Source organism: Sebastes umbrosus, chromosome 9 (genome assembly GCF_015220745.1).
Source record: "Sebastes umbrosus isolate fSebUmb1 chromosome 9, fSebUmb1.pri, whole genome shotgun sequence".
Taxonomy (NCBI): Eukaryota; Metazoa; Chordata; class Actinopteri; order Perciformes; family Sebastidae; genus Sebastes; species Sebastes umbrosus.
The window spans coordinates 19,164,256-19,186,445 of record NC_051277.1 but is presented as its reverse complement, the minus strand read 5'-3'; the positions used below and the strand labels follow the sequence as shown (position 1 = coordinate 19,186,445).

Sequence of the window (22,190 nt, the reverse complement as noted above, 5' to 3'; positions counted from 1 at the left end):
TTAATACTCTTATCAACATAGGAGTGGGCAAATATGCTTGCTTTATGCAAATGTATGTATATATTTATTAATGGAAATCAATAACCAACACAAAATAATGACAAATATTGTCCAGAAACCCTCACAGGTACAGCATTTAGCATAAAAAAATATGCCCAAATCATAGCATGGTGAACTCAAGCAGGCAACAACAGCTGTCAGTGTGTCAGTGTGCTGACTTGACGATGACTTGCCCCAAGCTGCATGTGATTATCATAAAGTGGGCATGTCTGTAAAGGGGAGACTCGTGGGTACCCATAGAACCCATTTTCATTCACATATCTTGAGGTTAGAGGTCAAGAGACCCCTTTGAAAATAGCCATGCCAGTTTTTCCTTGCCAAAATTTAGCGCAAGTTTAGAGCGTTATGTTACCTTCATGAATATGTGGCCTACTTGTGTGACAAAAATCTAAAAGTTTCTAGCATTATTTTAACGAAACGTATTTCTCCCTGCCACCAGGGGAAACACTGCATCCTGGATGTGTCTGGGAATGCCATAAAACGACTGCAGCAAGCACAACTTTATCCGATTGCCATCTTTATTAAACCAAAATCCATTGAAGCCCTAATGTAAGTTTGAGGGTTTTATTTTACATACTGTATTTAAGACATGAGTGAATGTAAATGTGTGTGTGTGTGTGTGTGTGAAACTAACCACAGCTGCTTGTGTTTTCCAGGGAAATGAATAAGAGGCAGACGTACGAGCAGGCCAATAAAGTCTTTGACAAGGCGGTTAAGCTGGAGCAAGACTTTGGAGAGTATTTCACAGGTTGGTCTCACTGCCCTTCTGCTTTGGGTCACTTTGTACTTCTTATTTGGGCTATAGCTAATTATTTTTTAAAATTATATTTAATCTGTCAATAATTGTCTTGATTAATTGGTTAATAAAAGAAAATTTAATAAATTCCAAATATATTCAGTTTATTACTGAATATCTATCACACAAGACGAGCAGTAAAACCTCCCACCAGAGAAGCTGGAACCAGATGATTGACACTTTTGCTTGAAAAATTACTTAAAATAGTAAATCAGTTATGAAAAAAGTTGCAGATTAATTCACTGTAAATCAGAAGAAGAGGAAATTTCCCATCACAATTTCGTAGAGTCCAAAGTAACGTCTTCATATGTGTCGTTTTGTTCTATCAACAGCGTGAAACCTAAAGATATTACATTTGTAATGCAAAAACACAGACAATTGGTAAATCCTCACATTTGAAAAGAAAATATATAGGCATTTTTGATTGATTTAAAGGGCGGGTCCATTATTATTATTATTTTTTTTTGGTTTTTATATCATTCTGTAGCTTCCCATTGGTGTTCCTTATGTATTCAAATCTGAACATTCAAATTTTGGTTGAAGTGTGTATGTTTTAATGTCAAAATGCTATTTTCCCAAGCCCTTCTAAAAACGTTATCCCACGTGACCTGACACTGCTACATGTACAGTACACTGTATATACATCATCATAGTCAGTGTATTAACATTACATACATAAATGGCGATTGGCGTGCTCCCAGTTTGGAGAAGCAGACAGGTGTACCGGCATGGAAGCAAAGCAATGTGCTGCTATGGATGCCACGTTAGTTAAGATCAGAAAGTCACACAATAACACAAACTTACCGATTGCGGTATACCAGCAACTCCCACATTCTGCGAGGTAGAATGATGTTTTTTGTGAATGGAGTCTGGTCTGGTGGCTTTGAAGACGGCAATATAACGGTTTCAGTACCTCGCTGTCAGACAGCCCTTTCTGACAGGGAACTGAAGCCGTTATAATGCTCTCTTCAAAACCACCAGACTACATTCACAAAATCATTAATTTGACCTTCCAGAACACGATAGTATACATACAACCCCACTGCAAAATATCCAAACTAACCCTTTCAGTTATTTCCAAAATTAGCCCACCTAACATTGACTCAGCTAGCGGTCACATTATTCATAACCTTATTGATAAGCTTACTCTGGTAACCTACGTCTCTTTTTGCAACGACTGAAAGAGGGCGTTTCCATTGGGGGGAAAAAAACGGAACACAATGCAGATGGACCCAAACTTTAACAACTCATCTATCAACTTGACTTTTTGTTTCAACTCCAGTCGTGATGCAACCAACACATATGTGCCTTTGTGTTTGTGTCTGCAGCTATTGTACAGGGTGACTCACTAGAGGAGATCTACAACAAAATCAAGCTAATCATCGAGGAGCAGTCTGGTCCCTACATCTGGATCCCGTCCTCAGAGAAGCTCTGAGCTCCCTGCCGTCCCCTCTGCCTCGCTGCAGAGCCTCCCCTCCTGCCTCCCAGAGACCCCACCCACGCCCAAATAGCCCCCCCTCCTCACCTCCTTTTTGCAGATATGTTTCATATCAAGTTTTAGTGTCATCATTATGTTACTCTCTAAATGAAAAAGAAGTCTTATCACCATTACTGTGACTGTGCACACCCCTGCATGAGTTTCTCAACAAATCCATTCAAGACTGGAAATGCCATTCCAAAGGAATTTGTCAAATGAAAAACAAAAGGGAAAAGGAATAAATCCTTTTGTGAACTGGGACTGACTGAAGATCAGAATGTTACAGAGAGAGGAGTTGGGATTCAAACCGAAGTTGCAGGGAAACAGAGACAAATCATACCAAGTTGGAACACTTTGTAAATGTTCATCAAATCACATTTAAAAAGACACGCGAGATGAGAAGTGAAGACCAATTAAGGTTTCTTTTTTTCTTTTTTCTAAAAAGACTGGATAAAACCCGAGCCCTGCTGATGGTACTGTTCAAGGAGTCGTCTCTCTTGTTTATAATGACTGAGGAAATTAGTGGAGCCTACAAACTGGTGATCTATTTATCACAAACCAGCTTGCTGTTTGGTCGTCTGCCAGTTGTCTGTGCTGCAGCTGATAAAGACATCTCGGGAGGCAGATCAAGAGGAAGAAACGCGTTGTGAATCTCTACATTTATATTATGAAATCACAAGATAAATGATAAAATCCCACTGAGATTTTACTACATATTAAAAACTACACATTTTACACTTCACTAGAATTGTCAATTTGGAGGGCTGTTAGATTTCATTTTAGTTTTCTTTTTTTTTTTTCTTTCTTTGTGGGATTTTTTGCTTGTGGTTTTTAGCTGCTCTGTGTAAAGGACGGGGGTAGAGAAGTGTAACTGGGCTCTCTGCAAAACACCAAACTGCCTTACATCAAATACAAATTCTGTTTTGTGACTACCTGTTCGTCTGTGAGGGAGGCTGCACACAATTTACAAGGAAAGATTCTCATCTTTTCTTACCTTTTTTGTTTGTGTCCTCCAACTGCCAGGAGGCCTGACTTGAGTGCAATAGTTAAAACAAAGTCTCACCTCTGCAATAGATGAAACAAAGTCTCACCTCTGTGGGCGCCTTTTTTCCTCCCCCAAACCTTCCTTTCTGTGTAATTAAAGAATTTGGCCATTGGATTACAATTTGGACAGCCAGAGCCTCCTAACTCCTGTTGAGCAGCAGACCACCCGATTACACTCTCTGCCTTCCAAGAGGATTCTCTTCTGATTGAATGGTCACATGGTACTGTCCTATCTGCCGCCATGACGGCGGACTTAAAACGGGTAGAACAAGACAATAATTGTATTGGATGTCCTAACAATTAAAAGAGTCGATATATAACCTGTTTTGGATTGTCCCCCCTGTCCCCCCCCCCCTACCAAAAATAACACTAAAGTTGGGTTGGATTAAAACCTACATGCTTTGTGCATCTATGAATTCTTAATGAATCTGTTGTTGGCACTGTGTTGAGCTCTTAGTGCGTCTGAGACCAGCTCAGGAACGTACACATTTCCCCTGCGACTGAAAGGCCACGATCCGGCGACGAGTTCATAGCGAACGAACAAGTACTAATAGTAGTTAAAGGCGTTAACAGTGTTACGAGGCTGTATTATGTGTCTTCTCTTTCTCGTGAGGCGGGGGAGCTCGTTCGAGGCCGTCGGCGTGGTAACCTTTTGAGTTGTATGGCATCACCGGGATTGAAAAATGACCTGCTCCGCCCTCCCATGCAGACTGTATGTTAACGTGTGCATGTGAGAGAGCACGTCTGAAGAAGGAATACTGTGGCCCCCTGATCCTGTGAACGCTTTCCTCCCGAAGAGTGCAAAGGATATTTTCTTTTTGTTTTCTTCTCAAGAGAGCCAGACCCAACAGGAAGTGGTAACCTCTAGACCTCTGGGTCCCCCCCCCACCATCCCCTCCCCTCCCCCCTGCTCTCTCCCACCCACAGAGCACCTGTACCTGCAGGCATTTTCTGAACAGGTGTGCCCACCTGCCAGGCACCACTGCTAAACCAGCTGTCATTACCTGTGTCAAAAACCAGAGTTCAGGGAATAACCGAAGGGAACAGAGCCATTTATAAACTGCTTGCAGACTGTTTCAAAAAGGGTGTGGTAGCTGTACAATGTAAATAAGCCCCCAGCAGATCCCCCTCACCTGTGCTTCATGCATGTGTGAAACTGGGATAAACATGTTTTATAGACCACAAATGTCAGGTAAGTAAAGTTTGAGCTACTCTTGAGATATAATTTCCATACAAATGTGCTGTATTGTTGGTATTTCTCTTCAAAATGCCTATTGGAAAACTTAACTAGTCAGTTGGGAATTCAATTCCCTCAAGTAGGGCCTGTCTACATGTGATTTCTTGTGGAACGTGTCTGGGTGTATAGATTTAAAAAGAAGTATATTGTAAAATAAATAATTAAAGAGATGCAGGCAGAAAACCTACACAATATCACAGAAAACCAGGAGCATTGATCATTAGAAGTTTAGAATTGGTCCTCTCTGGTGTTTAGTTGAAATACAGCTGACTGTTAACAATGTGTGTGGTATTCATACCTCAGTCAGCCATGTCAAAGCCCAAAGAACTTGATTTCATTTTACTCTTTCCATTGAGGTTGTGGTTATATAACGAGATGGAACCTGAATGCCTCTGTGTGTGTATAATTGACGAGGGTCTTTGTTCTGATGAGAGATAAATGATGACATATATGCTTTTTATTTTTCGGGTTGGGGGGGGGGTCAGGGTTCTTGTTTGTACTTTTTGGGTGATGATGTTTCTGTTATAGCACATCTGTGCAGTAAGTGCTTGCAAACATGAACCCTTTGATTGTACAGTAGTTTCCTTCCTGTCACTGCAGGTGGTACAGCCTATCGGGACACTTGGCCTCATGGTCTTCCTTGTCCCAGTCATGAGGGAACACAGTCCTGCAACTTTTTGTTTTGGGTTTTATTTTGGGACTTGACAAGAGTTTATTTGTTTGAAAATAAAATATGTGACTCAGTTATGATTTTTGATCTGCTTGTTATTGCACTTTAAACGAGTCGGTGGCTTTGGAAATAACACTTTATAACAACCATCATTAATTAATAGTAAGGTGATAGTTAATTAAACTGTTAACAATGAAATGATAATGTTTACTAATTAGTAATGCTATAATTTATGAGATTTTAACAGTTTATTTTTGCACACAACATTTAAAGTACTATATTAAGTATTTGTTAATGGTTAATAAATGGTTTGTAAACTGTCTATAAACATTATTTGGATTGTTATAAAGTTGCAACTGTTGATTATAACACATAAAGCATCTATAAACATTTAAATGGATAGTTAATACTTTAATAATTGGTTTCTGGTCTATTTATATAATGGTTATAGGTGTTTTACAAACAGTTCTTAAAGGTTAACAAATTATTTTATAATTATTAACAAATACTTAAAATGTAATCAGAATGTAATTGTTATCGTCTCTTATCAACTATGATAAAAAATATAGAATTTATAAACTAATTATTTCATATTACACAAACTAATGATACAATAACAAATTATAGCATTACTAATAATTAGTAAACATTATTAATAATTATAATGTCATTGTTAACAGTAAAATAACTATGAAATAAAGTTTAATTAACTATCAGTTTATCATTTATTAATGATGGTTATTATAAAGTCTACTAAAATAATTTAATTATACAGATTTTGTTTTTTAAGATTATGGCATTTTAGCCTTTATTGACAGGAGACAGTAGGGAAGGACAGGAAGCATGGGGGGGAGGATGCGTGACATGCAACGAATGACTAATCAAACCTGGAACGAATGTGTTATGTGTCTTATCCACTTGTTTCCTGGGACGCCCCACAACTATACAGATTTAAAGCATCACAACAAAACTGTGGATGAACATTTTCCCACAACATTAATAACATTTAGCTGCAACAAACTGTTGGAAGAGAATCAATTTAAGTCAGAACAGGAAGTTAACACCGGGATCTGACCTCTCCCAGTTGGGTTATTCCTCCATAATGAGGTTCTTCTTGGCTTTGTCCAACCTGTCCAGGATTTCACTGTAGAGACCGGACATCTGTGGGTACACAAGAAACAACTGTATAGCTCTCAAAGGTCTACAATGATGGTTATACTGTATACTTGATTCAGCAGAAGTCACCTTTGTCACTTTGACCTAACCAGCAGCAGGATTCACTCTCTATCATGCTCCAGTCTGTTTTATCCCCTTCCCTTCCTCTCCACCAGCCCTGTACCTGTGTCTCGTAGCTCTCCTGCAGTGATCCGAGGTGGCGGATGAAGCTCATGGCGATGCCGCACCACTTCTCTGCCTCGGGGTACTGAGCCAGGCTGTACAGCAGTATCCCCGTGTTCCACGCCCTAGTCAGCAGCCACAGGGTCTCCATCTCTGGGAAGTCGTCCGGCTATACGGAGAAGAGCAGGAAGATGTTCAAAAGGCCATTTAAACGGAGATGACTCACTTGAGCCAAGTGTGTGGAAGGAAATCTGTTTTTTTGGTGGGTAAAGCCTGTGAGTAACTTTCATCCAATCCTGTTCTACTGCATGTTAACCTTTACTAAGTCTTGAACAGACCGTAAACAAACTCAGAAAGGTCTATCATTTCTAAAGTTTCATGCGTTTTTTTTTTCCACACAGCTTTAATCTTGGGCTTTCACTTTGATCCAAAGAATCTCACAGCTTTCGAGTAATAACTCAAAATGAAAGGGGGGGAAATATGCGCTGCCTCTAAAGCAGCGTAATGTCTCAATAATTTGATGCCTCTTTCAGAGCTGCAGCTCACCGGCAGTATGATGACTTGTACAGCACATTAACATTCAAATTGGCAGGAAGGGGGTGGTGAATGGAAGCATCTGCTAATTGAAGTGCGGCTGAAAGCCCATTGATAAAAAAAAAAAAAAAAAAAATGAGGCTTGTAGAACAGCAGGCAGTGCATGGAGTGGAAGAGAGGGGGTTAATTATATAGCGGGGAGCTGTTCTGGTGGAGGGAACAGGAGGTGGGTGCCAAGGGATGGCGATGTGCGATTGGCGCTGACTCACTGCGGCTGTGATGATGGACAGGGCCTCCTCGTAGTAGTCCCGCACCTCCTCGAGCACATGGGCCTCCACCTCCGACACGCCGGTCGGGAGGGACAGCTTGATCAGGCTGTGGACACACTTGCTAAGACGGGGAACGCAAAAACAAACAGGCACACATTTAGAAAGCCATTGTGGGAATAGATGAAAATGTGGAGGGTGTTTTCATGCAGAGTAGTGATGGTGATGGGCATGCCTGCAGCGGGCCAGGTCAGCCTGTGGTTGTTTCTTGTGCAGAGAGAGAGCGACCCTCAAGGCCTTCTTACAAAGCAGAGGGAAGTGAGCTGGAGGCTCCATGGCTAACGCTACATATAGAGGAAAAATACAAATTAATAGAGCGTGTCTGTTTCTTTAGGCATGTCAGCAGAGATGAGCTTTGTCTTTGTTTTTTTTTACCTGCGATGGTCTCGAGCACCTTGATTTCAACATTTTCAAGCTCCAGGACAGACTCCAGTACCGTCTCAACCTTGGGGTCATTCAGCTTTGCTCGAGCTTCAAATTCATACAGCAGCAGCAGTGTGTCTGTTGGGTCCAATGGGAAGCTTCCTGCAAGTGCAAGGTGAGAATGCATTTATTTTAATTCACGAAAGACGTGCAATTTAATATTATAAACATGGCTGTTATCAACATTAAGGTACCTGAGGCTTTCAGGGTTTTCCAGACCTCCCAGCAGATCTGAATGTGCTCCAGGGCCTGATTGAGCTCCTCCATCTGTGAAACCAAACAAGCATTGTGGAGTCATCATCGCCATCTAGTGTTCACTTTCCTTCTTCAAAAGGCAGGGAGAGGATTCAAATGAAAATGCCCATGCCAGCACCAGTAATGTGGTTAGTCACATCTCTTCTCCACTGGTCTTGGTAAATTTCCATCCGTGTGGATGGAGAGAGCGAGCTAAATGTAGGAGATGGGTTAGAGGGAGTGGGTGGCACACCTGGGCAGAGTGAAGAGACTTCCTGTAGAGCTCCAGAGAGGCGGCGGCGGCCATCAGCAGACACGTCTTCTGGCCCATGAGCAGAGTGCGATCGGGAGGGCACAGCTGGGAGAGCTGCGGGTTCAGACAGATGTCATATTAACATTTGGATTGCAATAAACTAGGGTTGTCAATCGGTTAAAAGGTTTAATCGTGATTAATCGCAAATTAATCGCACATTTTTATCTGTTCAAAATGTACCTTAAAGGGAGATTTGTCAAGAATTTAATACTCTTATCAACATGGGAGTGGGCGAAGATGCTTGCTTTATGCAAATATATGGATATATTTATTATTGGAAATCAATTAACAACACAATACAATGACAAATATTGTCCAGAAACCCTCACAGGTACTGCATTTAGCATAGAAAATATGCTCACATCATAACAAGGCAAACTCAAGCTCAACAAACAAAAACAGCTGTCAGTGTGTCAGTGTGCTGACTCGACTGTGTCTGGCCCCAAACTGCATGTGATTATCATAAAGGGGGCATGTCTGTAAAGGGGAGACTCGTGGGTACCCATAGAACCCATTTTCATTCACATATCTTGAGGTCAGAGGTCAAGGAACCCCTTTGAAAATGGCCATGCCAGTTTTTCCTCGACAAAATTTAGCGCAAGTTTGGAGCGTTATTTAGCCTCCTTCATGACGAGCTAGCTATGACATTCCTTAGGTTTTCTAGTTTCATATGATGCCAGTATCTTCACTCTGGCATTAAAACTGAGACCGCTACAACCTAAAAATCTCAACTTGCGTTAAAGAAATTAGTGGCGTTATTGTTAATATAATTAATGCATTAACTTTGACAGCCCTAAGGTAAGTCGGCTAGACGAGAAGAGAAAGATTTGTGATCTGAAGGCGGTATTGAGTACAACGCAAACTGGGAAATTTGTGGTAGGAAAGAATTGGAGAAACATTCTCTCCTTATTCAATAAGTACTTGTGATGATAAAGTACTTCATCAGACATCAACTCAACATCCAACAGCTTCTAACTGTATACAGTAGGGTGTTCTCAGACAACCTCTCATGAAGAAATAATTATTAAAAATCCACTCGCAATTGCAGGTATTCTGCTGAAGGTACAGTCACAGAGGGGTCGTTGTGGATCACTGTGATTCTCTATCTTTATCTCTAAAGCAATGTTAAATCCCCGTTCAGGTGTTATTGATCCACGCCCACGTACTGTAGAGATATCGATTAATTCACCTGACAAAGCTAATAAGGGCACTTGCCTGGTAAGAGAGCACAAAGAAATCCCTCATTCTGTCAGGTCTGCTCTCGCACTGCAGAGCCGAGTTCCACGCTGTAACAAGCACACACACACACACACACACACACACAGAGAAAATGAAGGTGCTGCAAGATTTTAAGCGATAGCATACCATGCCAGATTGAAGTGACAAGGAGAGTACCAATCCTCCTGAACCAGTTAGCTTCCTCTGTGCGTCGCTCAACAGTCATGCGAGACTGGTGTGAAACTTTCTGCAGAGCTGCAGTGACGGCAAACAAAACATTTGTGGGTTATTATGACGCACAGACATTTCTTCCCAAAATGCAATTCAACCCTTCTGCTGCATATGTACTCACCCGTCTTTAGATATGGCAGCAGGACATCCAGACTCATATTCCTACGTGGATTAATGTAAGGTAGTAAATGTAAATCATCAATAATGCTATATAATCACATTTTATTAAGGTGCTTTCCCTTTCCCCTCACCTCGTCTCGTCACTCGACTTTTCTATTGTGGAGAGCACAAGTCGAACCAAACACCTATAAAAAGATGAATGGAGAAACTGGCGTTGACCTCCTTTCTTTCACCTACTAACTGCATTATACAGAGACACACTTTCAGTGGAGAAGCGAGGGAATATAGGTCAGTGGATCATAGAGGTGTATGGAAAACTCGCTACAATCTCTCAGCGGCACATAAGCCATCCCGACTAAATGTTGTCACTTTATGTGTGAAACTCAACACATGAACGCCGAATGCTTAAAAAAAAAAAGCGAAATATAGAAATTTGGCACCTGAAATTCAACATCATAACCAACATATAAGTGAAAAGGCCTCCTTGGTGAAACACATTGATTATTGAAATGTCCATGTCTTTCACAGTCATGTCTATTATGCTTTCTGAAGTACTGTATTGGGACTTGTGTGTGTGTGAGTGTTACATCACGGTCCTGTTATTAAGTTATGTTTTCCTTGTTTTATTTTGGTATACTCACATCTGTCTCTGGTTTCAGATACTTCACTTCCTGTCCAGTTTGTCTTTACTGTTTTATTGAGTGTTCCAGTGATTATTTTCTTATTAGCTTCCTAATGTTTCTGACCTTGCTTCTGGAATTTAAAATTAGTGTCTGCCTAGTATTTTTAAGTTTGTCTTCTCTGGACAGTTACCTGTAACTCTATTGGGTTTTTGCCAAGACTGTTAGTTGTCTGTGTTTTGTCGGTGAGTAGCGCTATTGAGTCCTTTTCCTGCTAGTCGCCAGTGTAAACCTGATAGTGTTGGTGCTGCTGGCTTCCTACTCCTTCACAGCTTTCATGCGAGAGATATTTTATTCTAACAGATGATCCGTTTTCACGCAGGCAAATAATTAAACTCTTCATTTGTATGTTGCAGTTCTCACAGACCTGAGAGCAGTCAGAACCTGAGCTTCATCTTGGGAGTTTTCACACAAGCTCTCCAGAGCCTTCATGGCAGTTTCCTGCTGTTCGTTCTGTCACAGGGGAACAAACATCCTCCTCATTAATACCACCGCCCACCCGTCATATTCATCATAATCATACAGCGTGCTAAAAATAGGATTCCCACACATTCTGTATTCATAAAATTCATTTTCTAGACTTTACCCTCACAGACAAATTGCTAATAGCTGGTTGCTGTCCAGTATGTTTGCTGATAGTAGATTGGGGAAGAGGACGTACACTAAGCTGTTTTTTTTTATAATTTTTTTTAGGGGTGTCAATTGATTAAAATATTTAATCGCATTATTGTCCATAGTTAATCGCACATTTTTTATTTGTTCAAAATGTATCTTAGTAGTACTTAAGTACTTAATACTCTAATCAACATGGGAGTGGGCAAATATGCTGCTTTATGCAAATGTATGTATATATTTATTATTGGAAATCAATTAACAACACAAAACAATGATAAATATTGTTCAGAAACCCTCTCAGGTACTGCATTTAGTTTAAAAAATATGCTCAAATCATAACATGTCAAACTCAAGACCAACAGGCAACAACAGCTGTCAGTGTGTCAGTGTGCTGACTTCACTATGACTTGCCCCAAAACTGCATGTGATGATCATAAAGTGGGCATGTCTGTAAAGGGGAGACTCGTTGGTACCCATAGAACCCATTTACATTCACATATCTTGAGGTCAGAGGTCAAAGGACCCCTTTGAAAATGGCCATGCCAGTTTTTCCTCGCCAAAATTTAGCGCAAGTTTGGAGTGTTATTTAGCCTCCTTCACGACAAGCTAGTATGACGTAGTTTTCTAGTTTCATATGATGACAGTATCTTCACTGTAGCTGTAAAAGTGATCCCACTACAACCTAAAAAACGCAAGTTGCGTCAACGCGTTCTTAGTGCGTTGACTTTGACAGCCCTAATCTTTTTAAATTCTATCTATTTGAACAACAACATGAACGGTGTCATGTAACTATAAAAGCTGAACATCAACATTTGTCAGTAATTATTTGTATGTTTATGTGCGATAGGTCTGGGGAGGTGGTAGACAGCCGATTGTTTTTACCCAACAGCGAGGAGCTCTTCCTGGAAAGGTGTAACAAGGACATGATCCCTCACCGACTTCCCACCCACAAACTCCAAGCTGCAAGTACCACTGTTGAGGACTAAACCCAGGTTTTTGAAGCCCTATAATATCCTAACATCATTGTGAAATGTGACAGTAATTCCACCAGACCAAACAAATTCTTTCCCCATTTTTACAACTGGTGTACAGAGACGAGTGACGAGTCCTGTGATGGGTCCTACCTCCAAAGCAATCTGAGCAGCCAGACTGAGGAGATTGGACGCAGCGTTCTCAGATACCAGCAGTCCGTCCTCGCTGGCAACAGGACTCTTGGACAGAAGTCCCATCGCATTCACTGCCTCTGCAGCTTGTACGAATCAAACAGCTTCATCACCACACAGAATATGCTGAAAATGTGGCTGTAATTAAACTGCAACACTACCATAACAGCTTTAACTCTGTATGTATCACACACAACTAATGTTTCCTAGATACCTTTCTCCACATTGTTCTCCTGCACTGCAATCTTGTAAACACTGAACTGAGTGAAGATGCTGTCAGGATCACATCTCTCTGCTTCTTTAATTGCTTCTTTGGCCTGATAAACACAGGTTTCACATCACATACACAAAGTGTAAAAATGTGACAGGAGCATTTGCCATTGTGGCTGGTGACAAACTACCTGGTGAGTTCTGACTGGACAGCACGTTTATTTCCCCTCGACTTGCTGCTGTGGGTCAAGCTGTCTTACCTTTTCCAGTTGCTTAAGTTGCAGGAAACAGGATGCTCTGTTCCTCTGCAGTTTGGCTGAGTTGGGCTCCATTTGACCGGCCTTGAAGAAACTCAGGGAGTAGTTGTACCACTGAAGAGCCTCAGAATAGTTCCTGGCCTGGGAAGAAAGATAAGTTATCCTTTATTTATCGCTGTGTGGAAATTGAACCTATCCTAACTATTTAGGAGCAGTGGGCAGTGTGTGTGCCAATGAGGAGCATGCTCCTGCAATAGAGGAAAACTGCAGTTTCAGGACTGCATTTCTAGTTTTTTCGCAAAGCCTACTGTCTTCAGTGTAAATGCTTGTTTAATACTCATTGTTTTACCATTTTATTTAAGTTTAAATCTTAATACTGTGCTGACTGCCTGTTTACCCCCACAATACATGTTATCAGCCAGTCAAATTTCAATAATATGTTATTTCTATTTGGTTTTCTAGTATCTAGTAGTTTTCTGCATCTCTCTCTCTCTCTCTCTCTCTCTCTCTCTCTCTCTCTCTCTCTCTCTGTATCGTTGAGACCTTTGGCGTTTCTGTCGTCCTCCGCTGTACAAACAGGGAAGCAGTTTGCAAAGGTAACTTATGTAACAAACATAACTTATTTGAACCCAAACTGTGATCTTTTCTTTCCTAAATCTAACAAAGTAGTTTTGTTGCCTAAGTCTAAATTGTTTCCGTGGTGGTGGCAGCACATAATTTAATAGAGGTTGTTTTCATGTAGGCTATTGTGTGTGCGATCACGTTGCAGTGGATAGAAAGTAGTATTTAGATGGAATAAAACTAGGGTCCTACAAATGCAGTCCTAAAACTGCAGCCTCCTCAATTGCAGGAAGATAATATTGGGTCCGACAGCAGCCCACCAGCCTCCTTGCTACGAGGCAACAGTGCTGGTCACTGAGCCACCATGCTGATAACTATACATGTGTATATACACATTAAAAATACATTGTGAATGAAGGATAAACAAGGCTATGTTTAGCATACCTCAAAGTGTTTGGACGCTTTATCCCACAGCATGACATGTAGACTTGTGAGGGCCTGTGGAGTCAGCTGTTTTCCTGTATAGTGGCCTGTGTGGGTGTAAAAAAGGTAACACTAATACAGAGGCACATCTACAGTGTATTACCTGCATTATTATAAAATTAATCATATAATCAGTGGTGGAAAGTAACTCAGTACATTTACTCAGGTACTGTACTTAAGTACAATTGTGAGGTACTTATATTTTACTTAAGTTTTTCCATTTTATGCTACTATATACTTCTATGCCACTACATCTCATAGGGAAATATTGTACTTTTTACTCCACTACATATATTTAAAACTTAAGTTGCTTTACAGAGTCACATTATCAATACAAAATATTAGAGCTGAAATGATTAGTCAATTAATCGATTAGTCAAACGACCGAAAACTAATTAGCAACTATAGTATTTTGATAATCAATTAATTGTTTTTGTCATTTTTCAAGCAGAAATAGTGAATATAATATCATAAATCATGATATATTATTAAACGTTAAGCTATCCATATAACATATATTAATAAGATATATAAAAATATAATACATATATATAAATAATTCAAATTAACCCCATGTTAACCAGCTGCAACATTAAAGTGATGAACCACTTTAAGTATATTTTGATGCTAATACTTTTGTACTTTTACTTAAGTAAAATTTTGAATGCAGGACTTTTACTTGTAACAGAGTATTTCTACACTGTGGTATTGCTACTTTTACTCAAGTAAAAGATGGGGGTACTTCTTCCACCACTGCATATACTGTAATTATATTTTAATTAAAATCAGACTTATTTTACAACTGGTATGAAAAAATAAAGTACCGGTGATGATATCCTCTATCTTCTGTTTGACCAACAGCTCCTTGCCTCTCTGCAGCAGCAGCTCAATGTGTAAGACGAGAGCAGTTCCCAGGTCAGGGGACGACTCAAAGTGCTGACACACACGTTTCAAATACTCAAACGCCAGCCCTTCTCTAGAAAAATCAAAACATCATTCAGAGTTGAATAGCATGTGTCAGGGCATTCCTTAAAGGAAAATGTGTATATGTGCACATGTTCATGTTCAGCTATATGTGTGTTTCTACAAAGTAGGGGAGTACTAGCAACATTTTTACCTGTCTCCAGACATGAGTAGTTTCACTGTGCTCAGACACACTTCAAGAGAAATCTTAGATTCCAGCATCTCATTAAGTCCTGAAAATATATTTTTATGATCTGCTATTAAATGTGCATTTAACACTTAACACTTGTACAAGCACAATCCTCTACTGTTGGAGACTAAGCAGCGCTACTGGAACACCTGATCTGACTTGTAAAAGCCTAGGGAGTCGTTACATCACTGTTGAATATTTCTGGAGCAGTTAAACTCATCAGTAGCCGTATTGAGTTTTTTGTACAAATCCACTTTTCTCTCCAGTAGCCTCGGAGAATCAAATAGCAACATTTCCTTCTTGAATCTACTTCTCTAACCTCTCGGCCACCGACGCCCCACTGCTGCCGATGTTAATGAAGTTCTGTATAAATAATTCAGTGAGGTTCGGGTAATGACTAACCTGCTCTGATATGATCGTCTGAGGCCCCACATCTCAGGAGTATTCTGATCTTTAAGTACAGACCAGAGGCGCTCACACATTCCTGTCAAATTGCACAGTGCAATTAGGTACAGAGCATCTTGTTTTTTGTAAGTGCATGCTTCAAAATGCATATGTAAAATACAAAATTTAAAATGATTTTTCATATCCCACCTTGTTGGCTAAGCTGACAGCATTAAGAGCCTTCTCCTGAAACCTCTGACAGTCCCACTCTAAATACACAGTGGCAAGGAGCCTCAAAACCTTGGCCTATTGTGAGGGGGGGCGGGAAATTAATTTGTACCAGTTGCTCGTAATAAATTTTGTTTTGCACTGTCTTACCTGTACTTCAGATCCAGGGGCGTATTTCACATTCATTTTCCCAATGTCATAGCTTTGGCTGAGGAAGAAGAAGAACAAATTGCTATACCACTGCATTGTTTCTCAGCACTTTTGTGTAGAAATTAAACATTATATTTACCTCAGCCAAAATGCACTGTCCTCAAACTTTCTCAGATTGTATGTGTCTATTCCGAAGTTGTAGCACATGAGGGAGAGGTACGCAGTCTGCATTGATAACATATACAGAGTTAACATCCCCTAAATGTGAAACATCAATATACAGTGTTATTGTGATAACAGAGGTCTTTTTTTACATCTTTTGGTAGCCGCAGCAGCATGTCTTTACAGCGCTGCATATAGACCACAGCCTCATGGTTATTCCCTTGACTTACAGCCTGCAAAGAAGAGAGTTCAATTTCCTGTTAAGTGCCAGCAAACACTATAACATTCCCTATTAGCACAGAATGAGATTTCCCCCTCTCATTGTTCCTCAGTTCACATTTTAGCTGTCTCACACTTCACACTGTAAGTCTGTCAGAATAGCACTTCCTCAGCTGCCAAATATCACAAGAACAAACATTCACATTGAAGGTGTTGAACATCACATGCGCCACAGCTCACCGATTCTGCCTGGCATGAGAGGATTCGAAGCAGATCTTTCTCTACATCCCCCTTGGATGAAGCAGTGTCAGCTGCTGCGTCACCTCTGGACGTTAGTTGGCCATAGAGGGTTTCCAGGCTCTAGGGATATTGAATAATTTCTAAAGAAAACATATTTCTGTTTGCTCTATAAGCTCTCTCAATTTGAATGTTCATTTTTTTTCTTCACCTTCACAGCAAACCTTAAGAAGTTATCTGCCATCTGGGGATTCTTGCAGTCCAACCAGGTTCTCCCTGTTTTGCTGGCCATCTGTAAAGATTAGACACTGACAAACAGTCCTCCTGAAATGTTGAGCACTCACAGAGGATGCCTACAGTATTGCTTACCAGGATCTGCTTGCGGAGGACGCCCTCTGTTGGATTCTCCGGCTCACAGCAGCACAGCAGACTGCATGCGACATGACGCACTGTGAGGATGGTGAGAACATTTTAATGTGGCGTGACACGACAGTGACTACCTCTGCTTTCAATCTTTACATTTCAGATGATATGTCTGGGTATTTTCAAGAGTCATGATGATCAGTAGAATTATCATGTAAATAAATACTGCAGCTAGAAGTGTACCTTTGGCTTTCTGATTTGTACTTAAAGTGGCGCCTACATTCTTAGTAACTGCCCAGTTCCACAGCTGGATGGCACACTCCTCAAGCTGTAATAATAGTAAGAAAAATAAATATGCATGCAACTTCCATTTTCTGCCAACTTATAGCCATATAAAAATGACATAATGCTATATTATTAAATTGATTTAATATTGACTTAGTACTAGATAAATATATTTGATGTCAAACTTTACAACTTATTTACAAAAGTCATATAAATTATGGTATGATCAGATTGATGCGTTACATTAAATCACTTTTCAAGTAAAAAAATCACATTGCAAAAGTGAAATTTTAAATTTGATGGTTTGCTACTTTAAAAGTCTTGGTTGTTTTTGTTGCTTTATTTTTTATTATTATTTACTATTACAGTCAAACTATAGTCAAGTCTCTCACACACACCTGTGGATTTGGTATTTTGGGGAAATCCTCCAGGCCAGAGACTTCAGAGAAGAGTTTCTCTATCACCTCATCATGATCTGTCGGCTGTTTCTGCAGCAGGTTCTCTGTGAGACCTGTGTATGAACAAAAGCAAATCAATACATGTTGACAGGACACAAACTCAACTATTTTCTTGGAAAAAGTCAAATGTTTTCCCAAAAATAGTGCTGCAATAGCTAATTTCACATCTAATGTGTGTCTTGTATTTTATAAATCATGATGATATAACATATGCTGATCACTCTGTACAATAATTATCTGATGCTGTGCAATAATTATATAATAATCTGACGGACACTTTGTGCAATAATCTGGCAAGACTGTCATCTCATCAATATACATATTGTATTTTTATATTTTATATTGTATTATATTTTATATTTTTTATATTTATATTGCACTATCTCTTTTTCATTGTATTATTTTTTCATTAGCACCTATGGGATTGTCACAATCTAATTTCCTTGTACTACACAATGACAATAAAGGGCTTGAATCTTGAATTTTGTTGTAGTTTATTATTGGGATAACAAACATTTTAAAATGACAGATTAGGGTAAACCTGTTAATGCTGACCATCGATTGTTCGATTATTATTATTCAGTGTAAAATCACAAATCACAAAGTATTCAAGGATATGAAATAAACTCTTCAAAAGTTGAGAAGCCATAACCAGCAACATTAAATGTTTGGTATTTTTTTTACGTAATAAATAGCTTCATCATTTGTTAAACTTGTCATTGACTGGCCAGTCAGGGAGTCCCTGAGGGTCATTAAGGACAACACACACCCACAACAGCCTGGTCTCCCTCCTGCCCTCTGGTAGAAGATACAGGACCCCCAGGACTCCCACAAAAAGTACCTCAATCATATATCTTATACTGTATATGTTCTTAATATGCCTTGTAAAAAGTATTTCTTATATATGTACATTCATACTTCCTGATATCTATATGTTCTTAATATGCCTTTTACAAAGTATTTCCTTTTATAATTGTTATATAACTTATTATTTTTAATGGAGCTTCCCAGCAAAAAGATTTTCACATGATTGTACTTGTATAAACATCTTGAATCTTGAGTTTTCTATCCAAAGTAGCATAACTAAGGTTAACTAGGCTATTTGATTGTGACAAAAATGATGTCCACAGAGCATCATGTTGAATATTCAGGTAACAAATGGTGTCAAAAAAGGCTTGTTAGCAGCTAATGGCAGTTGAACTCTGAACTCCTAGGTTACTGTTACCTAGCTACCGGTTACCTAGCTAACGGTTACCTAGCTAACGGTTACCTATTAACTAACAGTTACTGACTGGTCTGGTAACATAAGTTGAAGCCAAAACTGTCTACAAATAGGCTGGTAGTTATAGTATAGTATAGTTATAGTTACTCACATTTCACAGTTGAAACAAACCGCTCCATCTTTTAGGTTTATCCACTTTTCTGTGAGTATATTCTTCAGCTAGTGTTAGCCGTTAGCTCCTCACCACAGCGCTACCGTGTTTGATTGACAGCTGTCGACAAAAGCCCGCGAAGTTTAGTCCAGGAGGAGAAGACGGAGGAGGCTGAAGGTAAAGCTCAACATGAACTCTAAACGACTTCCTGTGCCTTCATATCTTATTAAAACACTGAGACTGGTTAATATTGTCCAGAATATGTAGCTAATCCTTGGTTGACTTATTTATGTGTCATTTTAGAACTGTCCATACTTATTTACTGTAGCTTTAGCATCAGCTAGCATTAGCGAGCTAACTCCTACCATGATGGTTGCTAATATTAGAGGGGACCTGTCGTCATAGTAACATGTCATAGTAACATGTCCCACCTGCTGGCAGCAGAAAAAGTGTGGTTTTAGTGGTGAAATTACTGTGTAATTTAGAAATAAATATAATTCTGGATTAATGCATGACTTAAAGGGACTGTTTGTAAGAATCAGAAATGCTTGTTAACAGCGACACCTGTGGCTGTTAAAGGGACTTTTTGTAACTTCTTACACGTATAAATCAACCGGGTCGGTGTCCCATGCGCGCTCGAATATGCGCGCTGGCGTGTGGCTACGCTGTTCAGACTCAGACTCCAACACAAACTACACGGAAGCACCAAAACCTCAAAGTTCTATCTAGTGAAGCCCGTCTGTTAAACGTTGTTGGCCGGGGTCGTAGGACGCGGGGGAGACCGAAGCTTTAGTCTCCAAGACCGGAGCGTCTGCTGTACTCTGCTCCTCTGCTCCTCTGCCTGCATGCCTTCACTCACACACTGCGCGCGTTCTCGCTCTTTCGCTCCACACGTGTATGCGCGCTCACTCCACACTGCAGAAGAGTTAGTTTAGCTCTGAAAATATCTAGTGGACGTTTGTGCAGAAATAAATGCTGCAGCTCCTCCAGACCAACAGAGATTTCCCGTGTCTTGTGAAGTGACGGGGCTCCGCAGCGAGAAATGTTATCGTCTCCGACCAAAACTCAGGTGTCTTCCCTGTTCCTTCTGACCGCGGTCGGGATGCTGAGGCAGGAAAAGCCAACACTAGGATCAGCAGTGATTCATGGAGAGACCTTCGTCTGGTCAGCTAACAATGCCAAGCAGGTGATATTGAGGTTTGAGTGGTGTCGCCTCACTGTTTTGAGCGGTGCTCGTTCATGTCTATGTAGAGCGAGCACAAGCGCGAGCTGACTTTTGTTGACTTTAACGGCCACAGGTGTCGCTGTTAACAAGCATTTCTGATTCTTACAAACAGTCCCTTTAAGGAGACCTTTCAAAGGGTTTTATGTTCTCAGCAATGCTTTTTTCCCTAGGTCAAATGTCAACTTGCAGACAGACAGTTTAAACATACAGATAATAGATATAGACCTATTTCACATGGGACATTTTGGCTTGGTAAACACAGCTGCAGCAAATAACCTTAATTATGAGTGCACTACATTAGTGTCAGTACCTGGTTGCACACCTGTAAACTGTAAACGCAACCGTGCCACCATTAGCTGCCAATTATTCCTTTTTTCTGTTGGAACAAGTAGAAAAAAGAGCTACATTTTATCTGATCATGTCATATCAACATTCAGATATTTTACTCTTTTCAAGATGCCAAAGTTTCCTCTCTAAAAAGCGGAGCTAGTCTCACTTTTAACATATTAATGCAGTGTCAAACAAACAAAAACTGAAGGGCTAATTGTTCATTTCTATCACAGCTTCTCTAGGCAGAGGAATATGGGACTTACCGGTAAGTACATTTCACTGTATTGCAGGTCTACATGTACAACATGTACTTCATGTCCTCCACTACTTTTGGAAACCAATACCTATTTTTATTCAGCCATAACAGGCCCATTTAACAAGTAACAAGATAGTTTGGACAACATGAATGAGACCGTTTCACTTTAAAAATGACAGAGTAATCAGAGCAGGCATGCACATTTACTCTGATAAGAGAGGGCTGTTGTTCTAAAACAGGATCTTCAGAGGTACCTTAAATGTGACAGCCACTTTTGCTAATTTTCTACATTTAATCATTTAAATCTATATTTGTTTCAATTTCGTAATAATGATTTATTATTTATTATTACCTTTTTCCATATTGTTGATTTATGTGTTGTTTTGGATCCAACAATGGGGATATTGAACGCAAAATGTTTAATAAGAATCTTTTATATCAGATAGTTTTATAATCTTTTGCTCAGAGCTCAGATCTTGAACCATGGGCCAGCTACTTGCATGACAAATTTGATGCATGATTGGTTTCCAGAAATCTAGTGCAGACTTCTGTCCATGACCCTGGCTTGATAATCGACAATGTATAATGTTGTTGTCATGCAAGAAATGGTTTTGTGTATATTGTGGGTCATAAATCTTATTTTTTCCATCAACATTTACTCCTTAAAATTATATTCCTTGCTTCCAAAGCTGCAGTATAAGTTGGGTCTGAAGACTGTGGCTTTGATTCCACTCAAGGCTGACTACAGTCATTTGATCAGCAGGGCAGGGCTGCTGAAGAAAGACTTTATACTTGTTCATTTACCCAAGAGGACTTTGCTGTTGGGGCAAAAGGAAGAGTGCATGTCGTGTGTGTACAAGCAGTTAGTCCCCTATAGTGTGTTTTGAACACCAGATTCTAAAATAAAACATTTTAAACCCACCCCTATCAGCTAGCAACTTCCAGCAATTGTTCATCAGGAGACCTATCTGCTGCCCTCTTGGCCTAGTGGGAATGTCTCCTTTACTGAAGACTTAGATGTGAACACAGGCTAAAAAAATTGTAAAAAAAAAAAGTAGACAGCGCTGTTTCTTGCAAACCATACCTCTTCCTTTTGAATTTAGTCAGCTATATGATCTTTCTCTTCAAATGTGTAAGCCATCATCTTTACCAATGTCTCACAATTCAGACTTAAGAGACATTTTCTTGAGACTATTACTATTTGCTCTTGTTCATTTTCTATTTTTATTCTTATTTTAGTTTATATACCTCCTATTATTTATTTCTGTTACCTTTCCATACTTCTCTGTATTTATTTCTGTCCTTGTGCTGCTGCAAAAACCACATTTCCCTACTGGGGATCAATAAAGGTATCTCAATTTTATTTGACAGTCTTGG

The 22,190-nt window shown here is 39.8% G+C and overlaps 3 protein-coding genes across 13 annotated transcripts in view; 2 read left to right on the top strand and 1 right to left on the bottom strand.

The window, feature by feature from the left end:
- The window catches only part of dlg3 (discs, large homolog 3 (Drosophila)), a 95,354-nt gene extending 89,993 nt beyond the window's left edge, over positions 1 to 5,361 (top strand). For all 11 annotated transcript variants that reach the window (XM_037780810.1, XM_037780800.1, XM_037780798.1 and 8 more), the window contains 3 exons: positions 500 to 609; positions 717 to 808; positions 2,185 to 5,361. In XM_037780810.1, coding sequence (XP_037636738.1) covers positions 500 to 609; positions 717 to 808; positions 2,185 to 2,291 — 309 coding nt within the window. In that variant the 3' untranslated portion in view covers positions 2,292 to 5,361. The remainder of the gene's footprint in view (positions 1 to 499; positions 610 to 716; positions 809 to 2,184) is intronic.
- A 699-nt stretch (positions 5,362 to 6,060) lies between these two features.
- tex11 (testis expressed 11) lies at positions 6,061 to 19,292 on the bottom strand. Its single transcript, XM_037780797.1, has 29 exons — positions 19,003 to 19,292; positions 17,570 to 17,682; positions 17,130 to 17,214; positions 16,893 to 16,972; positions 16,735 to 16,815; positions 16,527 to 16,646; positions 16,220 to 16,300; positions 16,045 to 16,130; positions 15,906 to 15,963; positions 15,738 to 15,833; positions 15,546 to 15,627; positions 15,108 to 15,186; positions 14,815 to 14,966; positions 13,952 to 14,037; positions 12,950 to 13,087; positions 12,694 to 12,796; positions 12,441 to 12,565; positions 11,069 to 11,154; positions 10,153 to 10,206; positions 10,023 to 10,063; positions 9,848 to 9,925; positions 9,668 to 9,738; positions 8,393 to 8,506; positions 8,100 to 8,172; positions 7,858 to 8,007; positions 7,658 to 7,766; positions 7,426 to 7,546; positions 6,624 to 6,791; positions 6,061 to 6,445 (listed from the first exon to the last, which is right to left on the bottom strand). The coding sequence occupies exons 1-29, from the start codon at positions 19,028 to 19,030 to the stop codon at positions 6,374 to 6,376; spliced, it is 2,730 nt and encodes a 909-aa protein (XP_037636725.1). The 5' UTR covers positions 19,031 to 19,292; the 3' UTR covers positions 6,061 to 6,373.
- Positions 19,293 to 20,080: 788 nt separating this feature from the next.
- The window catches only part of kdrl (kinase insert domain receptor like), a 57,320-nt gene continuing 55,210 nt past the window's right edge, over positions 20,081 to 22,190 (top strand). The window contains exon 1 of the mRNA XM_037780271.1: positions 20,081 to 20,822. The gene's annotated coding sequence lies outside the window, so the exon portion shown is untranslated. The remainder of the gene's footprint in view (positions 20,823 to 22,190) is intronic.

Coding starts and splice junctions, on each gene's coding strand:
- tex11 (XM_037780797.1), bottom strand. CDS start 19,030: ATGGAGCGGTTTGTTTCAACTGTGAAAT. Junction 15,187..15,545: donor AGACGATCATATCAGAGCAG/GTTAGTCATTAC, acceptor ATATATTTTCAG/GACTTAATGAGATGCTGGAA. Junction 8,008..8,099: donor GAAAACCCTGAAAGCCTCAG/GTACCTTAATGT, acceptor TTGCACTTGCAG/GAAGCTTCCCATTGGACCCA.